General features: G+C 35.1%; 1 protein-coding gene across 3 annotated transcripts in view; it reads right to left on the bottom strand.

Annotated features, from left to right (window-relative positions):
* Nucleotides 1-1,290: 1,290 nt before the first annotated feature.
* The window catches only part of LOC132741445 (histone-lysine N-methyltransferase NSD2-like), a gene marked incomplete at its 3' end in the record, with an annotated part of 44,557 nt that continues 18,808 nt past the window's right edge, over nt 1,291-27,039 (bottom strand). For 2 of the 3 annotated variants that reach the window (XM_060729602.1, XM_060729603.1), the window contains 15 exon segments: nt 1,291-2,044; nt 2,490-2,697; nt 3,226-3,332; nt 9,809-9,945; nt 11,019-11,140; nt 12,096-12,365; nt 14,310-14,422; nt 15,421-15,500; nt 16,651-16,779; nt 17,413-17,569; nt 18,089-18,268; nt 19,243-19,446; nt 21,844-22,108; nt 22,551-22,631; nt 22,940-23,101. In XM_060729602.1, coding sequence (XP_060585585.1) covers nt 1,758-2,044; nt 2,490-2,697; nt 3,226-3,332; nt 9,809-9,945; nt 11,019-11,140; nt 12,096-12,365; nt 14,310-14,422; nt 15,421-15,500; nt 16,651-16,779; nt 17,413-17,569; nt 18,089-18,268; nt 19,243-19,446; nt 21,844-22,108; nt 22,551-22,631; nt 22,940-23,101 — 2,502 coding nt within the window. 3 annotated transcript variants of the gene reach the window in all.

Below are 27,039 nucleotides of genomic sequence, written 5' to 3'. Positions count from 1 at the left end.
AATTTTTTTAAAGGTGACCACCAAGGAACATTCCTGTGAAGTTTTGATGAAATTGGCACTAGTGGTTTATGAGGAGATGTCATTTAAAGTAAAAGTTTACGGACGACGGACGGACGGACGACGGACGCCGGACGAAAAGCGATCACAAAAACTCACCCTGTCACTTTGTGACAGGTGAGCTAAAAAATTGGTGTAAGTTTTGAACTGTAAAAATCTCTCAGTATATATTATAAAACTATTTCATACATGATTTTCAAGATAAGATCCCCTGCCCCAGTGTGCCGGTGATGTGCACAACTAGGGAAAAAAATCATTTGGAAACATTTTTAGGGGGGTAATTAAACCAACAAAAACATTATGAATTTAACCATCCCTACTTCATTGAAAAATAAACTTGTAAAATGAACATGCATAAAAATAAATGCTCGGTGTTACATCATTCGAGGATTAAAAATTTTATGCAAACATAAAAAAACTTACTAAACTGACTAATAGGAACTCTAATTCTGTAAGATAAAAAAAAACACCCCAAGAACACCACATGCAGTGTTGACGCTCATCTATTAAAGGCAGACTATCAATTACCAATTTTGACAAAAATTGCCATGTTAAAATGGGGCATAACTCCAAAAATACAGTACATGTGTAGTATTATGCCACTTTTCTATCAACTGCACATGATAAGCAAGTTTGCCAATTTTCACGTTGATAAATTCTAAAATAGTAAAAAAATGAGCGACCTTAAAGTTTTTTGCGTAACCACAACGACGTTGCGATCATAATAGCCCGACTTTTTCTTCCAAAGAGACGAGCTAAAAATGCATAACCCATGTTTGTCAATTAACACAATTTAAGAACTTCAAAAAAATGCAAAGGAACTCTTCCCAATTCTCTTAAACCTAAGAGAACTCGGGTCAACATATGAACATTTCCCACCGTCATACCCCAAATAAATTTGGGGGGCCAAACCCTCTCCCCCAGCCCGCCATTTTAAATTCTCTTTACCTCATTTTCTCACATTTAAATTAATTTTTTCTTTTTTCTTATAACCGTCATTCACCAAAAAAAATTGGGCCCATCTCAAGCCCAAAAATTTAAACCACCCTGCTACAAAAAAGAACATCTCTGACCCAAACTGAACTATGGCCGTTCTCTCTCGTCAAATGAACATTTTTTAAACCACCAATGAACTTAGGCTATTATCCCATGACCTTCATCCTCTAAATACTTGACAAACTCAGCCCAATTCTACCACTCCAGCTAAAACACTCTTCTGTCATTATCTAACAATTTATGTCAACAAATTCATTCTTTCAACCAGAAAATAAATTTCTATACAAGTTTAATGAATAATTGTGTAGCAAACATTCAATATACCAACATCTAAACAAATAAAATATGAGAAAAAAAAGCAACATTAAAAATACCCCCCAATGAATAAATGAATTTTAATGTAAATAATCAAACGAGACATGACAACTTAAAATAATGGAAACTTGATCATTGTGCATGCAAAAGTTCGGAAATATCAATAACAAGTCCGAATTCTTCCTCCTCATCATCAATCAAACATTGGCGCAACAGCTAATGGATCGTCCGAGACGGATCCCTTTGTTTCCTGGTTCCCCTTTCACCGAACTTTTCCTTCCAACGCGAAACTTTTGCTGCTGTTCCATTGGTTGGTTTGTCTGTGGTTTCTGACTGAGGTTTTGGTCCACGTTTCTTCGGTGGCAATGTCTCGTCTTTACTCTTCCCTTTTACTGTCGCATCGTTATCTTTTTCCATTTGTTACCTTTTTCTGTTGCATACCGCATCACCCGCAGGCTCGCCATTGTCATCTGATGCGCGGCAGAAGTTTGTGACTGAGATTCCTCGAGAGTGTCGAGGAGATCTTCATGCTCTATACAGTAGACTTTATTGTCAAAAAATCGCACCTTCGTATCATCAGCATGAGTGCTACAGAACGAGTTAGGGCACTCGACGCATTTCTTGGTAGCCGGTTTACCGCATTCATCGCAATGGTGCCATGGACAGTCCCATTTTCCTGAAAAACATAATCCCAACATCAAGTCTTCGGGCTTCTTATACATTAATGAGAATTTCAAATTCTGCTTTCAGTTTTGAAATATTGTAATTTTCAAGGGAATTCCAAGACATCCAGACAGTATAAATATAATCTTACACAAGCAAGTGAATAAATCATTTCCTTTATATTCCAAAAAATAGAATACAATTACATTATTTTTTTTCTTAAATAAAAATCATTGGCGGTCAACCACGACTTTTATCGATAACTAAATAGTAACTACCAATTTCTCAGTAAGTGACCATCTACCAATCCACCATGAATTTTTAAATAGGTAGACTCAATGTCTGTGTTCAATTGTCATTGAGAAATTTCACTGCGCCCCATAAATGGACTAGATGTAACACCAGAACTACAGGGAATCTTTCTGAATATACAGATTTACAAGAAAACATTCACTAACCATGTGGAGGTTTGCAGAGGTTAAGACATCTTAGATGATAGCTCTTAGGGCAGCTACTTCTGTCACACAGTACCAATTCCCCGCCCTCGCCACATCGGAAACAATCGTCATCATGCTTCCTTTTAACCACCGGTTTCTTCTTTTTCTTCTGCTTATCTCCCTTTTTCGTCTCCTTTCTCTTCAATTCAGCCATGGCAGCATGTTGAGACTGTAGAAAATAAAGGATTGTTACCTAATTCATAACTTATCAAACTTACTGCCTATCCTTTAAATAACTGTCTATCTCTAAAACCTTAATAAATATTTTTTCAATATCTCTGAATGACTATAGTGCTGAAAATGAACCATCAAAGGCATTCACCACCAGTATAGAGACAAGGCAACCTGCCCATCAATGTAGTTTAACCAGGAGTTCATACTGCTGGCTAACCCACTATGGACTGTAAAAAAACAAAAGTCCATTCAGTTTATTCAGTAAGGTAAGGTATGAAAAGATTTACATATCATAATGAATTAACCAAACTATGTCTTGCTTCTTCAGTCTAAAAAGACCAAAGATTCTTCCAAAACCGCTATTTAGTAAATGAAATATTCTTGCCAGTGTCTGGTTACTTCTTCAGTCTAAAAAGCCACAATTGCTATTTAGTAAATAAAATATTCTTGCCAGTATCCAGTCAATGGAGATGCACACTTTTTCAAGGGTTAAGATTTACAAATAGAATGTGTTTCGACTTACTTTAGGTCTGACACCTAGATAGCCACTGCAGTTTTCTGAGCCACACCCACACTTGGTCTGTTCGTTACCAAGGCAATCAAAGTTGTAATTGAAAGTCAACTCATCACCTGTAAAGTAATTAATCAATATCAGACATTTTACCATATGAATATCATACAAGAAATGTTTTGGTTTATGTAGAATTTTTTTAGTTTTTGTAGGAAGCTTATAGACACACTCTCGAATTGTTTCCCGGAACCAACCAGTATGGAGCAACAAGTGGAAAATCTACACTATTAACTGGGCATAGTGTTGTGGTTCAAGCTGTCATATCTGGGTTGTTAGTTGATCCGACCAGCTTTTCTGGATAACTTATAATTACCATTTCCAAAGCAATAATGTGAAAAAATTTTTCTCACAAATCAGGCGAGTACACCCTCTTGAAATCTGTCAGAATTGCCTTCAACAGGACGGTCATAAAACTTGGCAAATGTCTTGACATTCGACCACCCTGCTTTGGCTAGTATGTCACTAATTGGTACTGAATTAATCTTTGCTTTAGAACTAGCAGCTGATCTAATACTATGAGAACCATATTTCTTTATATCGATTCCAGAACGTAACATGATTGTTTTCAACCACCTAGATATCGTGTCTCTACTTACATGTTTTATAAGGTTTTACATAACTTATCAACAATCTTTGATCCTTTTCATCTACATTTAACCGCACAGGTCTTGTGCGCAACAAAGTATTCTTTTAACACCGTATATATACAAAACCTCCTATCTGGAGGGTAAGCTTTGAACTAACAAATGAACAGTTAAAATTAGGTCGATTCTGTTTCAAAGAATCCGCTAACTTAAAAACAAACTCAGATTTTAACTTTTTAAACTGAACACCAACTAATCAAATGCAAAGTCTGGACGCGTGCTGCCTGAGTTAAGGCCATAAGCATTGTAAGTTTCAATGTTAAATCTTTCAGTGTAAGTTGTTTAACCGGTGATAATTTACGAAGATACAATAAAACCGCATTTACATCCCATGTGCTGACATAACGAGGTTTTGGTGGTCTAAATGCAAAAAATTCCTTTCATATAAACGAATCACTAGTGGATGAGCACCAATTTTAAAATTGTTGAAATTTAACCAACGATGATAAAGCACTACGGGCTGTATTTAGACTGTCATAACTTAATCCATTTTCAAATTGTTGTGTTAAAAACTCAATTACTTCTTCCACAGTTGGAGAAATTTGATTGATTTTCTTTCACTGCAGAAAACAAAACGCATCTTTTGATGAATACTGTACTGCTTCTTGGTGCCACATTTCCAAGAGGACATGAGAATATCGGTAGACATTTCTGAAAGTCCTCGTTCTCGAAACTGTTGCCTGACACTTTGCATGCAATCAGTTGAAGTTTTTTTCGTAAGTGGATGTTCTTTGTTTGTATGAGGAAGAGAGTCAGCAGTGGCTTTCCTTTTGGCAAATTATCACACTGGGTAATCGACAATTAATTCCAATAGACGTGTGAACCATGGCTGTGTGGGCCATAGTGGAGCAATAACAATGCCTTTGGCCTTTTCCTGCCTTATTTTCTGCAAGCACCGTCCCATCAAACTAAAAGGTGGGAAAAAATATATATTATTAAATGTGTTCCAATTTAAAGTAAATGCATTTATAAAAGTGCTATCTGGATCAGGTTTCCGCAAGAACAATAAACTGGTAATTGTGCATTCAAACGTGAAGCAAACATATCAATATCAGGGTTCCCCATTTAATACAAATATTTTGAAATATGTTTTTATCTAATTTCCATTCAAGATGATCCTTAAAGCATCTTGAAGCTGAATCAGCTTCCACATTATCAGAACCTGCTATGTATGTACATGTTAACCATATATTATGATGTATACACCAAGTCCATATATCAACACTTATACTATTACAAATTTGGGATTTAATACCACCCATGTTATTTATATAATTTACTGCAGTAGTATTATCAGAAAATATTTTAACATGTTTATCATGCAATTTTTCTCTAAAAGCCTTTAGAGCATGGTATATAGCTAATAATTCCAATGCATTTATATGATAATTTGTTTCTGTATTATTCCAACGACCCCCTATTTTACATTCTTCTAATTTTGCTCACCCATCCAAGTCTCGAGGCATCCGTGTACATTTCAGCCTCAATAGGTTTTTTAAAAATATGTCTCACTTGAAATGTAAGATTTTTTTTATCCACCATTGCATTTCTTTTTTCATGTCATTTGTTATTACCATAAAACTGTCATAATTATCCCATTACTTTTTTTGAAAGAGCATAAATTTTGTTCATTTCTAATTGTCTATAATGTAATTTTCCATATTCAAACAGCTGAAAAACTAGCCACAATTAAACCTATAATTTTTGCCACTTCTCTAACAGTTGCTGTTTGCTTTTTTAAAAGACTTTTTGCAGCTTGAAATAATAGACTCTTGTCTTTCCAATGGTAAATGTACAATCATTTTTTCCGAATCAATTATGTTCCCTAAATACTGAATTTTTTCTTTGTTGGAATAAATACTGATTTTTCTTCATTGATCATGAAGCCTATGTTTTTCATAAGATTAGTTGTGGCTAGAACATTTTGTGTACATTCATGTTTTGAATCACCACAAAGAAGACTATCATCTATAAACCCACAATTAACATATCCCATACTTCGTAACTTTGCATAAACAGGCTTTAGCAACTTAGTAAATAATCTTGGACCTTCACTCACTCCATTTGCCAAACATGTGAACTGAAAAATCTTATTTTCCCATGTAAAATCTAAAATATTTTTGCTGTTCTTCAGCTATCTTAATGGAATAATATGCATGGCGCAAATCAACTGAAGCCATATATGTATCTTTAGAAATTAGTGTTAGAGAATTTTCAAAAGTTTCCATCTTGAAATGTTTGTATGGGATAAAATTATTCAAAACGTTTTAAGTTCAATACCATTCTGTATTCACCATTCTTTTTTGGTCTTAAAAATATAGGTGATAAAATTTGATTTTGACATTCTTCTACTTCAACAATAACTTGTAATTTAAGCAATTTCTGAATTTCATTTTGAATAACCATTTTTTCTTTTTTATTAAAATTGTATTGAATGCATGCATTATTTAAATTTTTAAGCTCATCTTCTTCAAGATTTATGTGACAATGTTCAACAATATCTAAAATATAGCTATCACTAGTCAATTTTCGCCATTCATCAATAAAATTTGTTAATCTTCCTGCAATAAAAGTTGTACCTACCTCGTTTACTGTCTGTAAGGGCGAGACCCCCGCCTTAGGAAGTTTTTTGAGGCAGATACTGGTTCACCATATGACTGAACTTGACCACGACCTCTCATCATTCCTCTACCAAAACCCACTACGACCTCTATTAAATCTATTTGGTCGCCTTCGGCCTATAAATGTTCCTCTCTGATATCTGTTCTGGAACATGCGATTGCTTATTTTCGAACAATCTTCAATTTCTTTCGCTGATCTAGAAACATCATCCCCGAACAAATACTTTGTAAAGGGTCTATTATGATTACATAAATGACTATATTCTTTATTTAGTTCCGGCCTTAGGAAATCTTTTCGAGTGAAGTTAATTTGCTTGTTTGCTTGCCCAAGCAAAGCTAAAAACATCATTACACTCATCGATCAACCCACTGAACACATCACTCTCAACCTTTGTCTCTAATTTTGCCATTTTATTTACAACTTTTGTCAGTTTAGTGGCCGATTTAACTACAGATGCCTCAATGTTCTGCATTTTCTTATCATTAGATCTCGCAACGGGACTTAATGAGTCCCATATTAATGGATTTGTTTGAACCACTACAAGACTCTCACAATTTCCTGGTCTTGGCGTTATTTCATCCTTAACGATCTCATTATATTTGGTTTCGTCAATGCCATTTCGAAAAAGTTCATTAACATTACTTGCTAATACAGAATCAATGTTCTGGTCACAAATTTCTGCTGCTTTGAATCGTTTAGACATTTCATTAAATCGATTATTGTTAATGTTATCATCATCATTTTCTGCCTTTCTTTTACAAGCTTCATTCCTACCAGGCTCATCATTTACATCTTCACACATATCATTTACATCAGGATATGATTGATCCTCTTGTCCACATAAAGCATCATAGTTACTATTTTCACATTCATCATAATAACCTTCCTCACCATCATACTCTAAATACGACATCCTGGAGGCAAATTCTTTTAATTGCTTACTCTGCTCATTAATTTGCTTTTCTTGAGCACCCATTCTTTCTGATTGTTTATTTATTGAGCCTTGTAAAGCAGATATAGCGTTCAATAAAACATTTTCCGATTCAGTCAATGCACTTTCTTTTGAAGAACACGTGCTTTTTTCTTTTGAACTCTTTTTTGTAATTTGTTTTCCAAGAACCGGTTGTTTACCTTTTCTGTCTTTAACCGTTAAATCAACGGATTCATTGTCCTTTTTATCATCGACCGAACAACGTTCGGTGGTTTTTGTTGACATTTTAATTAAAGTTCACAAAACTATCGACGATAGTTAGCTACAAAAATTTTTTAACTGACTCCGGTCCGGACACCACGTGCCCGATTCGATTTTATTACACGTTTATTCACGAATAAACAACAATGCTATATAAATACGCACCAAAAAATAAAAATATAATATTTATCTTGCTAATACACGCAAATTTAATTTAATATACACAGATAAACTTTGATCTACGATCAAAATAAAGTGTTCGAATTTTCAACAACGTTGAAACACTCCGCCATTTTGCAACACTGCTTCCGCGCATGCGCAACACATCTCATTTAACCAAACGAAATTCTTTCACGAAAAAGAATTACCATTTCCTCAACAAATTACAGACTACTCAGTGATTTTTTTACCTCTGCATCCTGAGTCCAGGACTCATTGAATTTGCTGTGGATGCAAAGTTTCAAAAAATGTGCATCTTTTGGATGCATACTTTTTCTGAGTTGGGAGTCCTGTCTTACAGGAATTTGGTAATAACTTTTGATTAATCTCAAACTAATGGAAATAAACTTATTAAACTATTTGACAGTTTTGAATAATTTCAGTATCAGAAGCATTGTAATTAATGTAGAAATCAAATTCATTTTTTATTCATTCCATTGTTAATATACCTTTCATACGTATAGGTCAAGAACTACATGTATATAAACAGGTAACCAATGTCTTATAAACTTTAAAATCTTAAAGAAAAAGAAACTTTATAATTTGTGTTGTTGACCAAATTAAATATGTGAAGTCATGAGCAAAGCATGGAGACCGACGTATTTTAAAAAACATGCATGTAAAATATAAAACAATATAGGTGTAGTATTACATGTACACGTCAAATTTTCAAAACTGTTGATCTTATTTCTTTACAAAATATAAATAGGGTTGTTATAGTTTTTCATGTTGACACATTTACCACAGAGCTATCTGTAATAAAAATCTCTGCATTTACGGGTGATTGAAATAACGGATATATCTACAGTACATGCATATCTAGCTCCGAGGCCTATTTCCAACATATGCAAACATTTCCAATGCGCTTCAAAACATAAAAAAACTTATATACACCCAGGGTTGTCATTAAGAGGCGGCAGGAGGCCAAAATACCTGTCCCAATGCATTATGGGCCGCCTCAAAATTCAGAAAACACTCTTTGTTATGCATGATAAAGAAAGAAATGACCGCCTCAAGTTCAAAACAAACTTTCTGCAAAAAATGTTAATGACAACCCTGTACACCTACAGTATGCTTGTCCTAAAAACAGCAACAAAAAATGCCAAATAAAGTATAAAAACAAAATACGATGTAGACATGATTCAGCGGTACGGTGTTCAAGAAGATTGTTCACAAGAAATACTACGATCAATTAATCAAGTGGACCTACAAATTTCAAAACAAAAATAAATAACAATTAAGATAATTACAAATGTAGTTTCTTTAATGAAAAATGAAAATTACTTTAATGAAAAGAGATAATTTTAAAATATAATATTAACTTATAAATCGTGATTTTCTTGGAGAATCTCCGCGGTAATACTTTTACACTCTCTAAAACTCCGCGATTGTGGTCCAGGTTGTTTCTCCGCGATTACGCTCAGAAAAACGCGGTGGATTAAGGAGTTTGCTTAAACGTCGATCGCGGAGGAAGCATAAAAATGTACATTCCGCGCGAGCTGTACTGTATAACTAAAGCAATATTAAGCCTTGTAACTTGGATTTTTCGGCTAAATTTTGGGACTCATAGATTTATAGCCTAGCGAGTCCTAGGACCCACACTGATGAGTTTGTAAAAAAATCACTGCTACTTATGCCATATGATTTCTGAATCAGCGATGAGAGACAAATGACTATTTGACTAAATAATCGAGATCAATCATCTTGGAGAAATATGTCACGCAAAGGAATCAAACAAGCAACTCCTGGATCACAAATCCAATGCTCTCCATATTTACTTAAGCGGATGATAAATTTCCATATTTCATTTACTTCAAAAACACTGATACTTTCGCCAAAAATAGAATCTTTTATTTACCTGCTTTGATGTCCTTTAGAGCAAAGAGACCGACTCTAACATCACCGTTAACATTCCATTTCTGTGTCTCAAGGTTAGGATCGCAACTGTGGTTCATAAACCTTGATAGATTACCCTTTGGACCCGCATCAATTATCCTGCAAATAACAACAAAAACATGTTCAATAGGAATCCCACAAAAAAATGATTGCAACATACACAATAAAGAATAAACTCTTCCTTAGTTAAAATTTCACATATACAGTTTGAAATTTTTGCTGAATTCTATCACTTTCCATAAATATAACTTTCTTTGGGCAGATTAACAAATAAAATGTATTGATTCCCAAAATCCAAACAGAGAAGTCACAAAATTCTTTTCATAAACTGTAGAAATCGTTATTTATATCCCAGTAAATTGAATTTTTTATCCCAGTAAATTGCCTATTTTTTGCGGATATGCATGTACACGTATATAAAAATATCTTTAAAATGCTCTTACAATGTAATCACTTAACATATTACAGTACAATTATCATTAAAATACGGCTCCAGTAATTATCATCAAACAAGATTACAAAACCACTTGTACAACACAATCACATTTTTTACTTAAGAATTAGTCAAAAAATAAGATACAAAGTACAAAGGAAACCTGTAACTTTGCTCTACACAACCACTTTGTGCAATTTTTTCTACACCAGATGTTTTAACAATTTATGTTGAAAGCTGATGAAGATAATTTACTCACAAGAGAATAATAAAATCAATTCAAGTCACAGCTGTTAAGAATATCTTAAATATGTTTCATCCATTACATATGAACTATCTTACATGAAACATACAAACAGAAGTTAAGCAAAAACAAGGAAAGGACACAAAAAACACATCCTGACAGGAGAGAACAACCTTGTATTTCCAGTGAAGTGTCCAAGACATTATTTTGCCATACAGAAAAGTGATATATAAATAGCTTTATGAAACCAGTGTAGATATTTATTGCTCTAGTAACAGCATTTGAATCATTTACACAATTGATGTTTATGCAAATTTGACCATCTATCAATTTCAACACGATGCTTTCTAGAAATATGCAAAATCTCGCACATTATTCTCAGTTAAGGCGTGTTTACATTACAGCAATGAAAAATCCAATATATTCTATTCCCCTTAATTGTACTCTGAATCATATCTACACACACACATATAATATATATATTTAACAATATACCTGTCCATATCAAGTGTCATCATGTAGAAATTGTGAATATCATCCTCATGAGCCTTTTCTAAACGTCTCTTACATTCTTCCTCATCTATCAGGTCGCCAACATACTCGTTCACAAACTGACCCTGTAATAGATATTACATACAGTTTAATATCAGCATCACGAAAACCAGTTTTTACTTTTCACATGAACATTTAATGTCATTAAGCAATTTTCTTGCAATAACTGGGAAAGACATTCTGAGAATCTCAGGCACCATCTCAGCATTATGTCAGGCACAATCAAGCTTCACTTGGGGTTGGTTTTCACAAAAAATTCTATGTCTGTGACAGTGCACATAAAACATTTTATGTCTGTGACAGTACACTTGAAAAATTCTATGTCTGTGATAGTGCACATGAAATATTCTATGTCTGTGATAGTGCACATGAAAAATTCTATGTCTGTGCACATGAAATATTCTATGTCTGTGATAGTGCACATGAAATATTCTATGTCTGTGACAGTGCACATAAAACATTCTATGTATGTAACAGTACACATGAAAAATACTATTTCTGTGGCAGTACACATGAAAAATTCTATGTCTGTGACAGTGCACATGAAAAATTCTATGTTTGCGACAGTACACATGAAAAATTCTATGTCTGTGCACATGAAAAATTCTATGTCTGTGACAGTACACATGAAAACATTCTATGTCTGACAGTGCATATGTAAAATTCTATGTCTGTGACAGTGCACATGAAAAATTCTATGTCTGTGACAGTGCACATGAAAAATTCTATGTCTGTGACAGTACACATGAAAAAAATTCTATGTCTGTGACAGTTTGCAAAACAATATCACTTGCAGTTGTTTAACACATGCACTAAACATTGAACTGGATTTTTCTGTGACAAACGATATCTAACATTATGTCTAAGGGTGATTTGTCCCTTAACTTTGATTCAAAAATTATTAGGGATTAATAACCAGTCAATTGCTAAGAAATTTAGTTATTCAGAAGGACAGTTCGATAGACTAACCACAGAGATGTAACCAAAACTGTTTATAATAATGGAAATAAATAAACACACTTTTTTTATATCAACAGTGGCCTTTAATCCCCATCCTCGGCCCTCTGTCTTGTACGGCTGCTGTGATGGATATAACCGCTTTGTGAAGAACTGGTTCTGACAGTTATCACCAGCAGGACACAGTGCTGGATGACACTCGTACATCATCATGGCGTTGAGGCACTCGGAATCACGCCCACATGGATTTTCTTGGTCAGCTTTACAATCACACCTTGGTAACTCGGAGAGATCAGCTTTCTTGATGACGACACTTCCCAATGGCACATTTGTCTAAAAGTTATTAACAATTTCATAAACAACAGTTCATAATTGCACAAGATGTTATAGCTTATACAGAATTCATTTTACATTCATTGCGTTGGAAGCTATAAGCTGACAAGATACACTTAAATCCATTCCTGGAATGAACTGGTACTAAGCAATGAGTGTAAAATTTGATGCTCAAAGAATCAACAGCTTGTGCCCAACTGATCTGAACCGTAACAAGCAAACTTTTAGATTACTAGTGCGACACGTTTACCAATTGGCCACACAGAAATGTTGCCAAACTAAATAATGACTAATAACCATCAATTAGATCAGTAAAATTAAATATAGCTGCCAGTTGAACAGTGCTTTGTTGATTCTCAGAGCTTAATAGTAACACAATGCAGGTATTCTTAACTTTAACAAGCAATTATCATAGTATTGCAAGCAATCCATAAGTCCCCTACCGGTTAGAACCCCATCAACATTCTGAAGGGCCATTGGCCATTCACTTATGTTTCAATTTTTCTCTATTTTAAGTAAACTTATTGGAAAAGTTCTTTAAAAGTGATCGCAGGAAACAGTTTTTATGAACAGACAGACAGACGGACTGAAGGACACTCTAAAGTTAATATTTGAAACATCCCTGTTACCAAAATATAACATTTTAAAAGCAGAATTCTTAAAGAGGAGATAACTCTTGAATTAAAGATGCAATTTCATAAAAATTTTCAGCTCTTTTTGACTTAAATCACAAATATTGTTATATCTGCCATGTTTTAAGCCTATTTGTTGCCAAGGCAACTGATATTTTTTCAAAATAGGAAGAACAGATAAGACATGCATAATCTCAACACTGCTATCTACCCATATGTCAAGTTTCATAAAAATATTTCCAGTACTTTTTGAGTTATCACTGGATTCAGTTTATGTGTAAAATTTGCCATATTTTCAGTCTATGTGTTGCCATAGCAACCAGAATTTTCAACATAGGAAGAAAAGAAAAAGACGTACATAATCTCAAGACTGCCATCTACCCATATGTCAAGTTTCATAAAAATATTTCCAGTACTTTTTGCTTTATCACTGGATCCAGTTTATGTGTAAAATTTGCCATATTTTCAGCCTATTTGTTGTCATAGCAACCAGAATTTTCAACATAGGAAGAAAAGAAAAAGACGTGCATAATTCCAAGACTGCCTTCTACCCATATGTCAAGTTTCATAAAAATATTTTCAGTACTTTTTGCTTTATCACTGGATCCAGTTTATGTGTAAAATTTGCCATATTTTCAGCCTATTTGTTGCCATAGCAACCAGAATTTTCAACATAGGAGAAAAAGAAAAAGACGTGCATAATTCCAAGACTGCCATCTACCCATATGTCAAGTTTCATAAAAATATTTCCAGTACTTTTTGAGTTATCACTGGATCCAGTTTATGTGTAAAATTTGCCATATTTTTAGCCTATTTGTTGCCATAGCAACCAGAATTTTCAACATAGGAAGAAAAGAAAAAGACGTGCATAATCTCCATACTGCCATCTATCCATATACCAAGTTTCATAAAAATATTTTCAGTACTTTTCAAGTTATCGCGGGATCCAGTTTTGTGGACGGACGGACTGACGGACTGACAGACAGACGGACGGACAGACGGACGGAGGGTAAACCTAAAGTCCCCTCCGGTAAACCGGTAGGGGACTAATAAAGAGGAATTAATTCATAGATAATCAATGGAAGGTCTTCAGTAGTTACCTACAATCATAACTATATAGAAACATTTAAGTTTCAAGAAAATATCTTGAGTGGTTTACAAGATATAAAGTTACATGCACAACCTACATAAAGTTAAAGGCAAATGCCCAAGCACAATAACCTCACTTTTCTTTGAAAATATCGAGCTACAGATCTTTGCATTAAATTTTAAACAAAAGCTTTTCATATATTTTACAATAGACATTTCTTACCTTAACCATTTTAAATGGGGCAGGTTTTTTGCTCTCCTTGGCAAGTTCTAGCTGCTCTTTATTCTCCCTGAATTCTTTCCATACTTTAAATGCTTCTGCAGCCTCCTTTAAACCTAATTAAGGATAAGATGTAAACACACTTTACCTCTGAGACTTTTTCATTTTACATATTTTTTAAGGTTTAAAGAGACTTTAAGAAATGTATTTTATTTTATAAATGCAAGAAGCATATTAAGTCAACTCAACTCATTTATTCGTGATAAAGGCCACAGGCCCTTGACACATAAATGTACAATACCAAAACATTTGGTGAGTACACAATAATTACATTAAATTTAAAATAAGTAAATATATGTTGTTAACATACTAAATGTAAATTGTTTAACAGTAAACATATCAGTAGGATGTCAAGAATATGTTGTAATTTAAATTCTATCTATTCTATCTATTTTATTGTCTTAAATGCATGAACTCAATAATGACAATGTGTTGGTTTCAATTGTGAAGGTTTTAGACACTTTTTGCCTACAAGGATATAACAACAAACTAGCTCAATAGGTAGCGTTTTCTATGTACAAACCATACCTGCAATACATTAGTGTGGTACATTTATTCACTGGGAGCCATTTGATGACAGTAAGCTTAATGCAATTCATCCTAAGTGATTAAGCAAGTGAAATTATTCAAAAATCATCCGCAGTGATTTTCCTACTTATATAACAGACTCTGAAAAAAGGCCTCTTCCCAATTGAAATTTTCTTTAAAATCATGCAGTTTTCCCCAAAATCTGAACTTCTACCAGCTTTTTTACTTCCCAAATCAGCAATTTTAGTGATAATTTTCCCAAAATAAAGAGGCTAAGGCCTCTTCCCAATTAAGTGAGAAAAATCACTGATCCCCACAATACAGGAAAAGCTTGTCAAGTTGTTGCCATGCTTTAAACCTTGTTATGTGTACCAACAAATATCTTAATCATGAAATCAAACACAGCTCCCAACATAGAGCAGCAATAGGCAAATGAGTCTCTTCCGTGACCATTTAATATTTGCCACAAATATTCAGCGTGAAACTAAAAATAAAAGTGATGATTTAATTATCTTTCCAGTCATACCTTTTGCAAAATGTTTAGCTAGACCTTTATTGGATGATGAGCCACCATTGCCTTTATCACCATCTTGGAATGAAAACACTCTGTAAATATAAACAAAATATATCACCTATTACTGGATAAAATTTCAAACACAAGTTACATGAGGTCAAATTTTTGCATCACAAAGTCTTATATTTTCATTCAGCAAATGATGTCTGGTATCATTTAACACTGAACCACAATTACATGCCAAAAAGCTCTCAATGACCTTAGTTCTTAAAAAATTTTGTTTGAAAAGTACAAATATTTGCACAAAAAGTATTCTTAAACATATCAATATCAACCAATCAGAAGTTTGTTTGTTTGTTTTGGGTTTTACGTCACATCGACACAGTATAGGTCATATCGCAACGTTCCAGCTTTACTGGTGGAGGAAGACCTCAGGTGCCCTTCCGTGCATTATTTCAGGCACGAACGGGCACCTGAGTAGAACCACCGACGTTCCGTAAGCTAGCTGGATAGCTTCCTCACATGAAAGAATCCAAAGTCCCTGTAGGAATCGAACCAACAGTGGTGAGGGGCAAGTGGTTTGAAGTCAACGACCTTAACCACTCGGCCACGGATGCCCCACCAATCAAAAGACTCTACTGCAGGTATTATATGGCAATAGTTTGATAGACAAGAAGGAGTTGCCCTTAAAAATAATTATTTACACCTAGTTGCCTTGTCTAAACATAGTTTTACACTGGAAATATTCTGTTAACGAGTCATACTTTTCATGCATCAGAGAATTAGTCTGCACAAACATTTTCCTAGAATAGACACTGTTATTTACAGAGACACACAAATTCTTCTAGTCACCCATAGGTAACATTTTCTTAAACATAATAGAAGTACTTTTTTCTCCAAAGGTTTTCAAGACACACTGACACTGTGTAGGGCATAAGGCTACTTTCCAGCCTCACCGATGCAGGAAGACCTCGGGTACATGAAGATTATTTCAGTGGGACCTGCATAAAACCACAAACCAACACTCCTAAGCTAGCTGAGAAACTAGTTCACATGAAAGAATTCTAAGTCCCGACATTCAAACACCTATAAGTGAGGTCAATGTGCTTTGAATTCAGCCACTTTAACTTCATCACTACGGCCATAAAATAAAGGTATGCAAAAAAAATTTTCATCACTATTTAATTGTTTGGAAGATATATATTACAATATTAAGTTCAATCAGCTAGAAATCAGCCTTACCTTCCCTGATGTAACCAGAAAAATTCATGAGATCCTAGAAAATGTACGGGGAATTCCCCGACCTGGTGAGCTTTCTCCTGTATGTTAAGAGGTACATTACGTGGATGACACACCTCTCCCGGCCACCATCTATATATAGAAATAATATAAGCTCCATAGTTTCACATTTTAACCTTGATTTTCCTTAACACTAAGTTATTTATCAAGTTCTTAACACTACGTCGAAGATTTTTTTTTTTGCAAGAGATACTTATTTATTGTTTCCCGGAGTGATTTCTAATACAATTAAAATATCTTAGATATGAATGTTTTCCTTTCTTTTCATACAAAACAAAAACAAGAGATGGTTAAAATGAATTTCATATATATATCTAACGTACAGAAGATGAGTTTCACTTTTTTAAATGTTTTCTTTAATTCTGATCTGAAAACTGGACTATAACTCATATAACTAGCTAAGTAACATTGTACTAAAATAAGTAATAAACTGCAATATTTATTTGACATAAAAACATTCAAAACTACAAACAAGTACTTCAACGCATTATTTCAGGCACAAACAGGCACCTGTGTAGAACCACTGACGTTTTTCAAGCTAGCTTGATAGCTTTCTCACATGTAAAAATCGAGTCCCTGTCATAGTTCCAACCCACTAAGCTGAGAGGACATGTGGTTGGAAGTTGACGACCACAACCACTCCGGCACACAGACAATTCTGGCTACTTGCAAAACTTTAAAGATATACATGTAGCTGCAACATACCTGTAATTGCCAAGCTTGACCCATATAATTTCTCCATACAGGGGACGCTTCCCTTTCACACAATCCTGGCAGTACCAGCTCCCTGTCGGGAAATCTATATTGAGACATTCTGCATGATACGCTGCTGGACAACTCTCACAACATAACAATGTGCCACCTATAAACAATCAAGAAGAATAAGTACCAATAGTCAAGTACAATATAGAGGAAGATGCACATGAAATATAAGAAAGATAATTTTGCTACAACATTCACAATGAATGTTCAAATAAAGCCCATAATAAATTGCTTCCTAGTTTTTACCCTGAATTTAAAACACATTTTTTGTTCACATCTCGACAGACACTAAATTAGCTTTCCTAGATAACTACCTAATTATTATCAGTTTCTCTGCAAGTGATGTTCTACTCATTTCAATATTTCTGAATGAAATGTAAGAAACAAATGACCTTATGGTCTACATCATTGAGATTTAAATTATTTGTATGTCTCAAGATTATAAATTCCCATTTCCACACAGAGCCAGATATTTCTGATACATATGCATGTTTCTTCTTACATCAGGCTACAGTAACTTCAGTTACAACAAACCACTCATCATTGTTATATTCAAAAGTGAAGTCTGTAAGACTATATGAAATTTTTCCATATCAAAAGTGGATAGGAACTCCGTTACCTTTATTACAGCTAAAACACCAACTAACGTTGACATGTGAGTGATGCTTCATTGAGGGTATAGGTTGAAAATGTTTAGCACACACTATGTTAAATCCAGTCAAATTAATACTCCCCGCAGATATACAAAAGTCGCCGACATGGAACGCTGTCGGGCATCTTACACACCGTAACAAACGACCTGAAAGGAGAAATTGTCAAACTTCATTGTAGCCATTCGTCATAGAGGTTGCTAACAATCTTAAGACAACTTCATTTAAGACATTCCTTAAAATGTTGCTAATAATTATGAGGCAAATCTTAAAATGCAAATTTCCTAACATCATCAGTGAGTGAGATATTATTTTCATACTGTACATATTCGCTTATAAGGTGGCACCTTTTTATAAGATGCAGCCCCAACTTATATTTATACTTCACTTGTCATATTAAACAACAGCCAAATACAACATGTTGAATCTTTGCACATCAGTGCCAAGGCTAAAAACAAAAGGCATTTCAAGCAGATAGACAGAACCATGAAAATTTGCCACAGTCACATAGCATTATTTATGTCTGTTAGATTGAAGGAAGATTTCAGATGTCAATCTTTACAATATTTAAACAGAAAGCCCCCTTGATCAGAAAGCCATCCGGTTAGCTCAATAGGTAGAGCGTTGCAGTGTGAATCAGGCGACACAAGTTTGATTCCGGGACGGCGCAGGTCACTTTCATTGTCATTGATCATGAAATCTTTTCTACGGTCATTCGAATTGTTACTCTGCTCTGGCATGTACATAAGTTTCAGTTCCTTGCGAAACTGAAGGCAACTAGTACTGGAACACTGCTTGACAACCTGCCCAGGAACGATGCGATGGCTGAACTGTGCTCTGGTAAATTCAATGTGGCTTACTGCCATGATCTGGAGTGAAAATTACAAACACCATCGCCACCCCCTTGATCAGGAATACTGATATTCAGTTACCTTTATTGACTGCTTCTTCAAATTCTACATCTGACCACTAGGCCAAATTCAAACTACAACGATAATCAAACCCGCAACTACAATAAGTAAAAGATTGGACAACAAAGGTCATAAGAACTTAGCAGATATATTACATTACTGAAAACAAGTCTTCAGATTACGAATATTTAAAAACTTCAATTTAAACTTACCATTAGATTTAGCTGCTGATCCTTTAAGGTTATTTGCTAGGCAGGTATGACAACTGTGAAGAGGGCAAGTTAAACCTTTGCCCTCGACTTTAGCCTGAGGATATTGCTTAATACAGTCTATATGATAAAACTTTCCGCAGACTGGTACACTACAACGCTGCGTGTCTGCAGACGATTTTTTACATACAAAACAGGAATGAATACCTGGAAGTAAATAAGGATATTTGATTAGCATTAATATACCGAGTAACCCAGAATCCTGTATAACTGATTTATGTAACATTTTCAATATGTCTGCTTTAAGTTTAAATGATAAACTAAATAATTTAAACCATGGGGGGTCATGATTCTTTACCCTAAGAATTTTATAGTGCTAGTTGATACACTATATTTTCTAATGATCCAAGTGTTTTATATTGAAACAAGATTGCATTTGAGAAAAATGCTATGCCACCGCATGGTTCAAATTTCATAGCTGTACACCAAAGGACAAGAAAGTAGGTCACATCATCAAAATCTAGGTCACCTGATATCAAAGTTCAATTTTACAACTAAAATTGTGCACATGGTCAAAATGTCATTGCTGTACATCAAAGGACAAGAAAGAAGTTCACTGTCCCCTTGGGCAAGGTATAATTTTGACCCAAGGGTTTAATTCAAAACAATTTTGATACAGGTCCACCAAACAACATTTCAAGTCAAATATCTAAGCTATAGCTTTCTCCCATTCAGAAAACATTTGTTTTATTTTCTGTTTTTACTATGTGTACATAATGAGAATCACTGCCCCCGGGCAGGGCCAATTTTGACACCAGGGGAAAATTTTGAACAACTTTGGTAGACGACCTATAAATGATATTATATATCAAACATCAAAGCTCTATGCCTTGTACCTTCAGACAAAAATATTTTTTATTTTTTCACTATATGTACATAATGAAAATCAATGACCCCCGGGCGGAACCAATTTTGACCCAGGGCTATAATTTGAACAATCTTGCGAGAGGTTCACTACACAATGTTTCATGCAAAATATCTTAACTCTAGCCTTTGTAAATTTAGAGAAGATGATTTTTTTAAGTTTGTACTATATACATATAAGGAAAACTATGGCCACCAGGGGGCGGGGCTAATTTTGACACAAGAGGCAAAACTTTGAATAACTTTTGTAGAGTACCTTCAGATGATATAATTTAACAAATATTAAAGCTCTAAGCCTTGCACCTTCAGACAATAAGATTTATTTATTTTTTACTATATGTATATATTGAAAATCAATGACCCCGGGGCGGGGGCAATTTTGACCCCAGGGCTATAATTTGAACAATCTTGCTAGAGGTTTACTACACAATGTTTCATGCAAAATATGTAACCTCTAGAATTTGTCAATTGCTAGAAGATTTTTTTTTAAGTTTTTACTTTAAGTTTTTACTATATACATATAAGGAAAACCAATGACCGTCGGGGCGGGGCCGATTTTGATCCCAGGGCTATAATTTGAACAATCTGGGTAGAGGTCTACCAGACAATGCCTTATGCAAAATATCTAAGCTCTAGGGTCTTTACAAGAAGGTATTTTAAGTTTTTACTATATGTACATATAGTGAAAATCAATGACCCCCGGGGCGGGGCCGATTTTGACCCAAGGGCTATAATTTGAACAATCATGGTAAGGGTCTACCAGAAGATGCCTTATGCAAAATATCTAAGCTCTAGGCCTTTTGGGTTTTTACAAGAAGGTATTTTAAGTTTTTACTATATGTACATAGTGAAAATCAATGACCCCCGGGGCGGGGCCAATTTTGACCCCAGGGCTATAATTTGAACAATCTTGTTAGAGGTCTACCAGACAATGCCTTATGCAAAATATCTAAGCTCTAGGCCTTTTGGGTCTTTACAAGAAGATTTTTTAAATTTATTCTTATAATTCCTTTTGGTTGCCATGGCAACCAGATTTCTGCATGGAATGAAATTCTTTGAACAACTTTGGAAGCCCTTCACCCAAGGAACAATCCTGCCAAGTTTGGTTGAAATTGGACTAGTGGTTTTTCACAAGAAGATTTTTTAAGTTCACTATATAATCTATATAACACACACACAAACACACACACAAACACACACACACACAGGTGAATCGCTATATGCCACCGCATCGCAGATGCTGCGGTGGCATAAAAATATGGCAGATAACATGGAATATTTGATTGAATTGGGCCAAAGACGTGCAAGTTTAATGTACGCATGACTGCGCATTACAAAATATTTGGAAAACATCGATAGTAGAGATGCTTCTATAACACAGAGTTGGAGCATATATACCTTAAAATACAACTACAGATTGTTCTTTAAACAAGGGCTAGTACATGTCATTCTGCAGTGATTTTTCACCTCATAAATACGCCTCTTCCTAATCAAATTTTTCTTTAAAATCATGCAGTTTTCCCTCTGAACTTATAACAGCATTTTTACTTCCTACATAAGCAACTTTAGCAAATATTTTTTCCCAAAATCTGAACATTTCATAATGAATCACTATTAACAAATGACAATCTCTACTCTCAACCTTGGTTAAAAATATTTAACTGACAAAACATTTCTTACCATTTGTACACTCATCGCACTTAAAAGCGCCCTCTGGTGCCACGGTTAGACCAAGACAATCCATGTGAAAGAAACCCTGACATGGCCCCTGACATTCCATCAACTCGCCCGTCTGCTCACAAATTTGACATAAGTTCTCTTTTTTCTGTGGAGCAGCAGACGACAGTTTGTATATCTCCATCTCATATTCATACTCTTCCTTCTCCCGTTTTGGGGGCGGGGGCATGTCTGGAATATGGTCCGGTGTGGATCGTCCACTCTCACTCTGTAGATATAAGAACACTACAATTATTCCAATGAGGTCAAAGAAACTTTTGAGGAATGTTTAATCTAAGTATGAAATTCTTTAGTGCTATAAGTAAACCTTAACCCCCTAGGACCAAAACAGGTTGCCGCTAGTAGAGCGGGGCCAGCTTGCACATCCCTGCAGTCTGGCCAAGTAGCTCAAAGTTTGTATTTTGAAAATTCAGAACCTTTACACTTGGAATGGACCGTTTCACATTCAAAGCAGGGTAATCCACTTTATACAAATTCAGGATGTTAAGAGGTTAAGTATATTACAAAAGTTGACATTTTACATAGATAATCATCAAATAACAAAGTTTAATACAAAGAAGCTTACCCTCACATGAAAAAAAATTCAGGTAAAAACCTGTCATCTTTCACATATGTTGAATGAAATATATATTATCAAACTTAACACATACTTGACCTACTTGTTTATCAGAGTCTGTGGAGATAGATTTCTTTGGTCTTGCTCTTTTGGCCGGTATTACTGTTGTATTTGCCTGAAATATTCACAAATTTGTTCAAATCTTTGTGAGCTTTCTTAGTCAATAAATGGCCTTAATTTATATACATGTATGTAAGGCATGCCTTATGATCAAGTATCACATCCTTGAAAATTTTTTACTCATGTATTTATCATAAAACTTGTTAGAAAACAAATCAAAACAGTCCGATCATTCTGGAAAATTGATACTCATTTTTTGGCAAAATGTCAAAAACTTTTTTTTAAAGTTTGGGAAAAAGTGGTTATTTTACTTAAAGTGAAATGCAGCTGATGATTGGGCCAGTAAACAATCAATCACAATACCTTTGCATCTGGCTCTGTGTCTGTTGTGGTATTTTCTGGTTTTGTCTCAGTTTTCACAACAGTTTCTGTACTCTCAGCCTCCCCTTCAGCCACAATAACCTCCGTGTTAGCTTTACTTGGACGACCCCTCTTCTTTTTGGTCTCTGACTGCTTAGTCTCTGACTGAAAAAATTACCAACATTGTTGAAAAAAAACTAATTTGTTCTCTGCAGAATGTCATTAGATTTTACGTTGCACCAACACAGTATAATAGGTCATTTTGTGACTTTATAGCTTTACTGGTGGCAAAAGACCTTGGGTGCCCATCTGCACCTGAGTAGAAACACTGACTTCCATAAGCTAGCTTGATAGCTTCCTCACATGAAAGTATCTAAAGATGCTTGCGTGGCTGGAACCTACAGTGATGAGATCTGCTAAATGTAGTTCAGCCGGTACAAGTCAACCCGGCCCCAAGTCAACCCAGCCCCAAGTCAGCCCGTCCCCAAATTGGTCAACCCGGCCCCAAACCAATGTTATTTCTGGTCAACCCGGCCCCATTTTTTTTATTATTTATTTTGTTTTAAAATATAAACACTTATCAAGAAATAAAATTAAAAAAAAAACAACAACAAACAAGAGGGCCATAGTGGCCCTAAGGTCGCTCACCTGTATGTAGGCCCCCGGAGCGGGGCCAGTTTAAACACCAGGGCTTTTATTTGAACAAACTTGGAAGACACCTATAAGAAGATGTTTCATGATGTACACACTTATAATGAAAAACAATGATCTGCCCTCCCCTACCCCCGGCAGGGCCAATTTTAACCAAGGGCTTTTATTTGACCAAACTTGGTAGACACCCATAAGAAGATGTTTCATGCTAAACATCTAAGCTGTAGCTCATTGTGTTTTTTTAAAGAAGATTTTTTAAGTTTTTACTATACACATATAGTTAAAAACAATGACACCCCTGGGGCGGGGCCAGTTTTGACCCCAGGGCTTTTATTTGAACAAACTTTGTAGACAATTACTAGAACATGTTTCATGCTTAATATCTAAACTCTAGCTATTTGGGTTTTTTCAAAGATGTTTTTTAAGTTTTTCCTATACACATATAAGGAAAATCAATGACCCCCAGAGCAGGGCCAATTTTGACCCCAGGGCTTTTATTTGAACAAACTTTGTAGACACTCACTAGAAGATGTTTCATGCTTAATATCTTAACTCTAGCTATTTAGGTTTTTTCAAAGAAAACTTTTAAGTTTCTGATATACACATATATAAGGAAAATCAATGACCCCCGGGGCGGGGCCAATTTTGACCCCAGGGCTCTTATTTGAACAAACTTGGTAGACACCCATTAGAACATGTTTCATGCTTAATATCTTAGCTCTAGCTCTTTGAGTTCTTTAAAAGAAGATTTTTTAAGTTTTTACTATATACATGTACATATAGGGAAAATCAATGACCCCCTGGGGCGGGGCCAATTTTGACCCCAAGGCTTTTATTTGAACAAACTTGGTAGACACCCATTAGAACATGTTTCATGCTAAATATCTTAGCTCTAGCTCTTTGAGTTCTTTAAAAGAAGATTTTTTAAGTTTTTACTATATACATATAGGGATAATCAATGACCCCCTGGGGCGGGGCCAATTTTGACCCCAGGGCTTTTATTTGAACAAACTTGGTAGACACCCATTAGAACATGTTTCATGCTAAATATCTTAGCTCTAGCTCTTTGAGTTCTTTAAAAGAAGATTTTTTAAGTTTTTACTATATACATATAGGGAAAATCAATGACCCCCTGGGGCGGAGCCAATTTTGACCCCAGGGCTTTTATTTGAACAAACTTGGTAGACACCCATTAGAACATGTTTCATTCTAAATATCTTAGCTCTAGCTCTTTTGGTTCTTTAAAACATGTTCCATTCTAAATATCTTAGCTCTAGCTCTTTTGGTTCTTTAAAAGAAGATTTTTTAAGTTTTAACTATATACATATAGGGAAAATCAATGACCCCCTGGGGCGGGGCCAATTTTGACCCCAGGGCTTTTATTTGAACAAACTTGGTAGACAACCATTAGAACATGTTTCATGCTAAATATCTTAGCTCTAGCTCCATGAGTTCTTTAAAAGAAGATTTTTAAGTTTTTACTATATGCATATAGGGAAAATCAATGACACCCTGGGGCGGGGCCAATTTTGACCCCAGGGCTTTTATTTGAACAAACTTGGTAGACACCCATTAGAACATGTTTCATGCTAAATATCTTAGCTCTAGCTCTTTGAGTTCTTTAAAAGAAGATTTTTTAAGTTTTTACTATATACATATAGGGAAAATCAATGACCCCCTGGGGCGGAGCCAATTTTGACCCCAGGGCTTTTATTTGAACAAACTTGGTAGACACCCATTAGAACATGTTTCATTCTAAATATCTTAGCTCTAGCTCTTTTGGTTCTTTAAAACATGTTCCATTCTAAATATCTTAGCTCTAGCTCTTTTGGTTCTTTAAAAGAAGATTTTTTAAGTTTTAACTTTATACATATAGGGAAAATCAATGACCCCCTGGGGCGGGGCCAATTTTGACCCCAGGGCTTTTATTTGAACAAACTTGGTAGACAACCATTAGAACATGTTTCATGCTAAATATCTTAGCTCTAGCTCCATGAGTTCTTTAAAAGAAGATTTTTAAGTTTTTACTATATACATATAGGGAAAATCAATGACCCCCTGGGGCGGGGCAATTTTGACCCCAGGGCTTTTATTTGAACAAACTTGGTAGACAACCATTAGAACATGTTTCATGCTAAATATCTTAGCTCTAGCTCCATGAGTTCTTTAAAAGAAGACTTTTAAGTTTTTACTATATGCATATAGGGAAAATCAATGACACCCTGGGGCGGGGCCAATTTTGACCCCAGGGCTTTTATTTGAACAATCTTGGTAGACACTCACTAGAAGATGTTTCATGCCAAATATGTAAGCTCTAGCTCTTTGGGTTCGTTAAAAGGAGATTTTTTAAGTTTTTACTATATGCATATAGGGAAAATCAATGACCCCCTGGGGCGGGGCCAATTTTGACCCCAGGGCTTTTATTTGAACAAACTTGGTAGACACCCATTAGAACATGTTTCATGCTAAATATCTTAGCTCTAGCTCTTTGAGTTCTTTAAAAGAAGATTTTTTAAGTTTTTACTATATACATATAGGGAAAATCAATGACCCCCTGGGGCGGGGCCAATTTTGACCCCAGGGCTTTTATTTGAACAATCTTGGTAGACACTCACTAGAAGATGTTTCATGCCAAATATGTAAGCTCTAGCTCTTCGGGTTCGTTAAAAGGAGATTTTTTAAGTTTTTACTATATGCATATAGGGAAAATCAATGACCCCCTGGGGCGGGGCCAATTTTGACCCCAGGGCTTTTATTTGAACAAACTTGGTAGACACCCATTAGAACATGTTTCATGCTAAATATCTTAGCTCTAGCTCTTTGAGTTCTTTAAAAGAAGATTTTTTAAGTTTTTACTATATACATATAGGGAAAATCAATGACCCCCTGGGGCGGGGCCAATTTTGACCCCAGGGCTTTTATTTGAACAATCTTGGTAGACACTCACTAGAAGATGTTTCATGCCAAATATCTTAGCTCTAGCTCTTTCGGTTTTTTAAAAGAAGATATTTAAAGTTTTTTCTTTTGGTTGCCATGGCAACCAGAGTTCTGCATGGAATTAAATTCTTTGAACAATTTTTTAAGGTGACCACCAAAGGAACATTCCTGTGAAGTTTGGATGAAATTGGCTTAGTGGTTTATGAGGAGATGTCATTTAAAGTAAAAGTTTACGGACGGACGGACGACGGACGGACGCCGGACGAAAAGCGATCACAAAAGCTCACCCTGTCACTTTGTGACAGGTGAGCTAAAAAACCAACATTAAATTATGCTGCAGAAGTGTGGGGACATCACGCTGGTCCGAACATAGAAATTATTCATACAAAGTTTTGTAGAAGATTGTTATGTGTGAAATTAATAACTCGTATAGATTAGATACATATTGTTTATTTAAACATTCAATCGAATTTGAAAACAATTTGGATTTTATCGTTGAACCGAAATTTAGGGTA

Source organism: Ruditapes philippinarum, unplaced genomic scaffold, assembly GCF_026571515.1.
Source record: "Ruditapes philippinarum isolate M1 unplaced genomic scaffold, ASM2657151v2 ctg3171_1_1_1_1, whole genome shotgun sequence".
NCBI classification, from domain to species: Eukaryota; Metazoa; Mollusca; class Bivalvia; order Venerida; family Veneridae; genus Ruditapes; species Ruditapes philippinarum.
The sequence above is the reverse complement of the archived record's forward strand: the minus strand, read 5'-3'. Positions and strand labels throughout refer to the sequence as shown.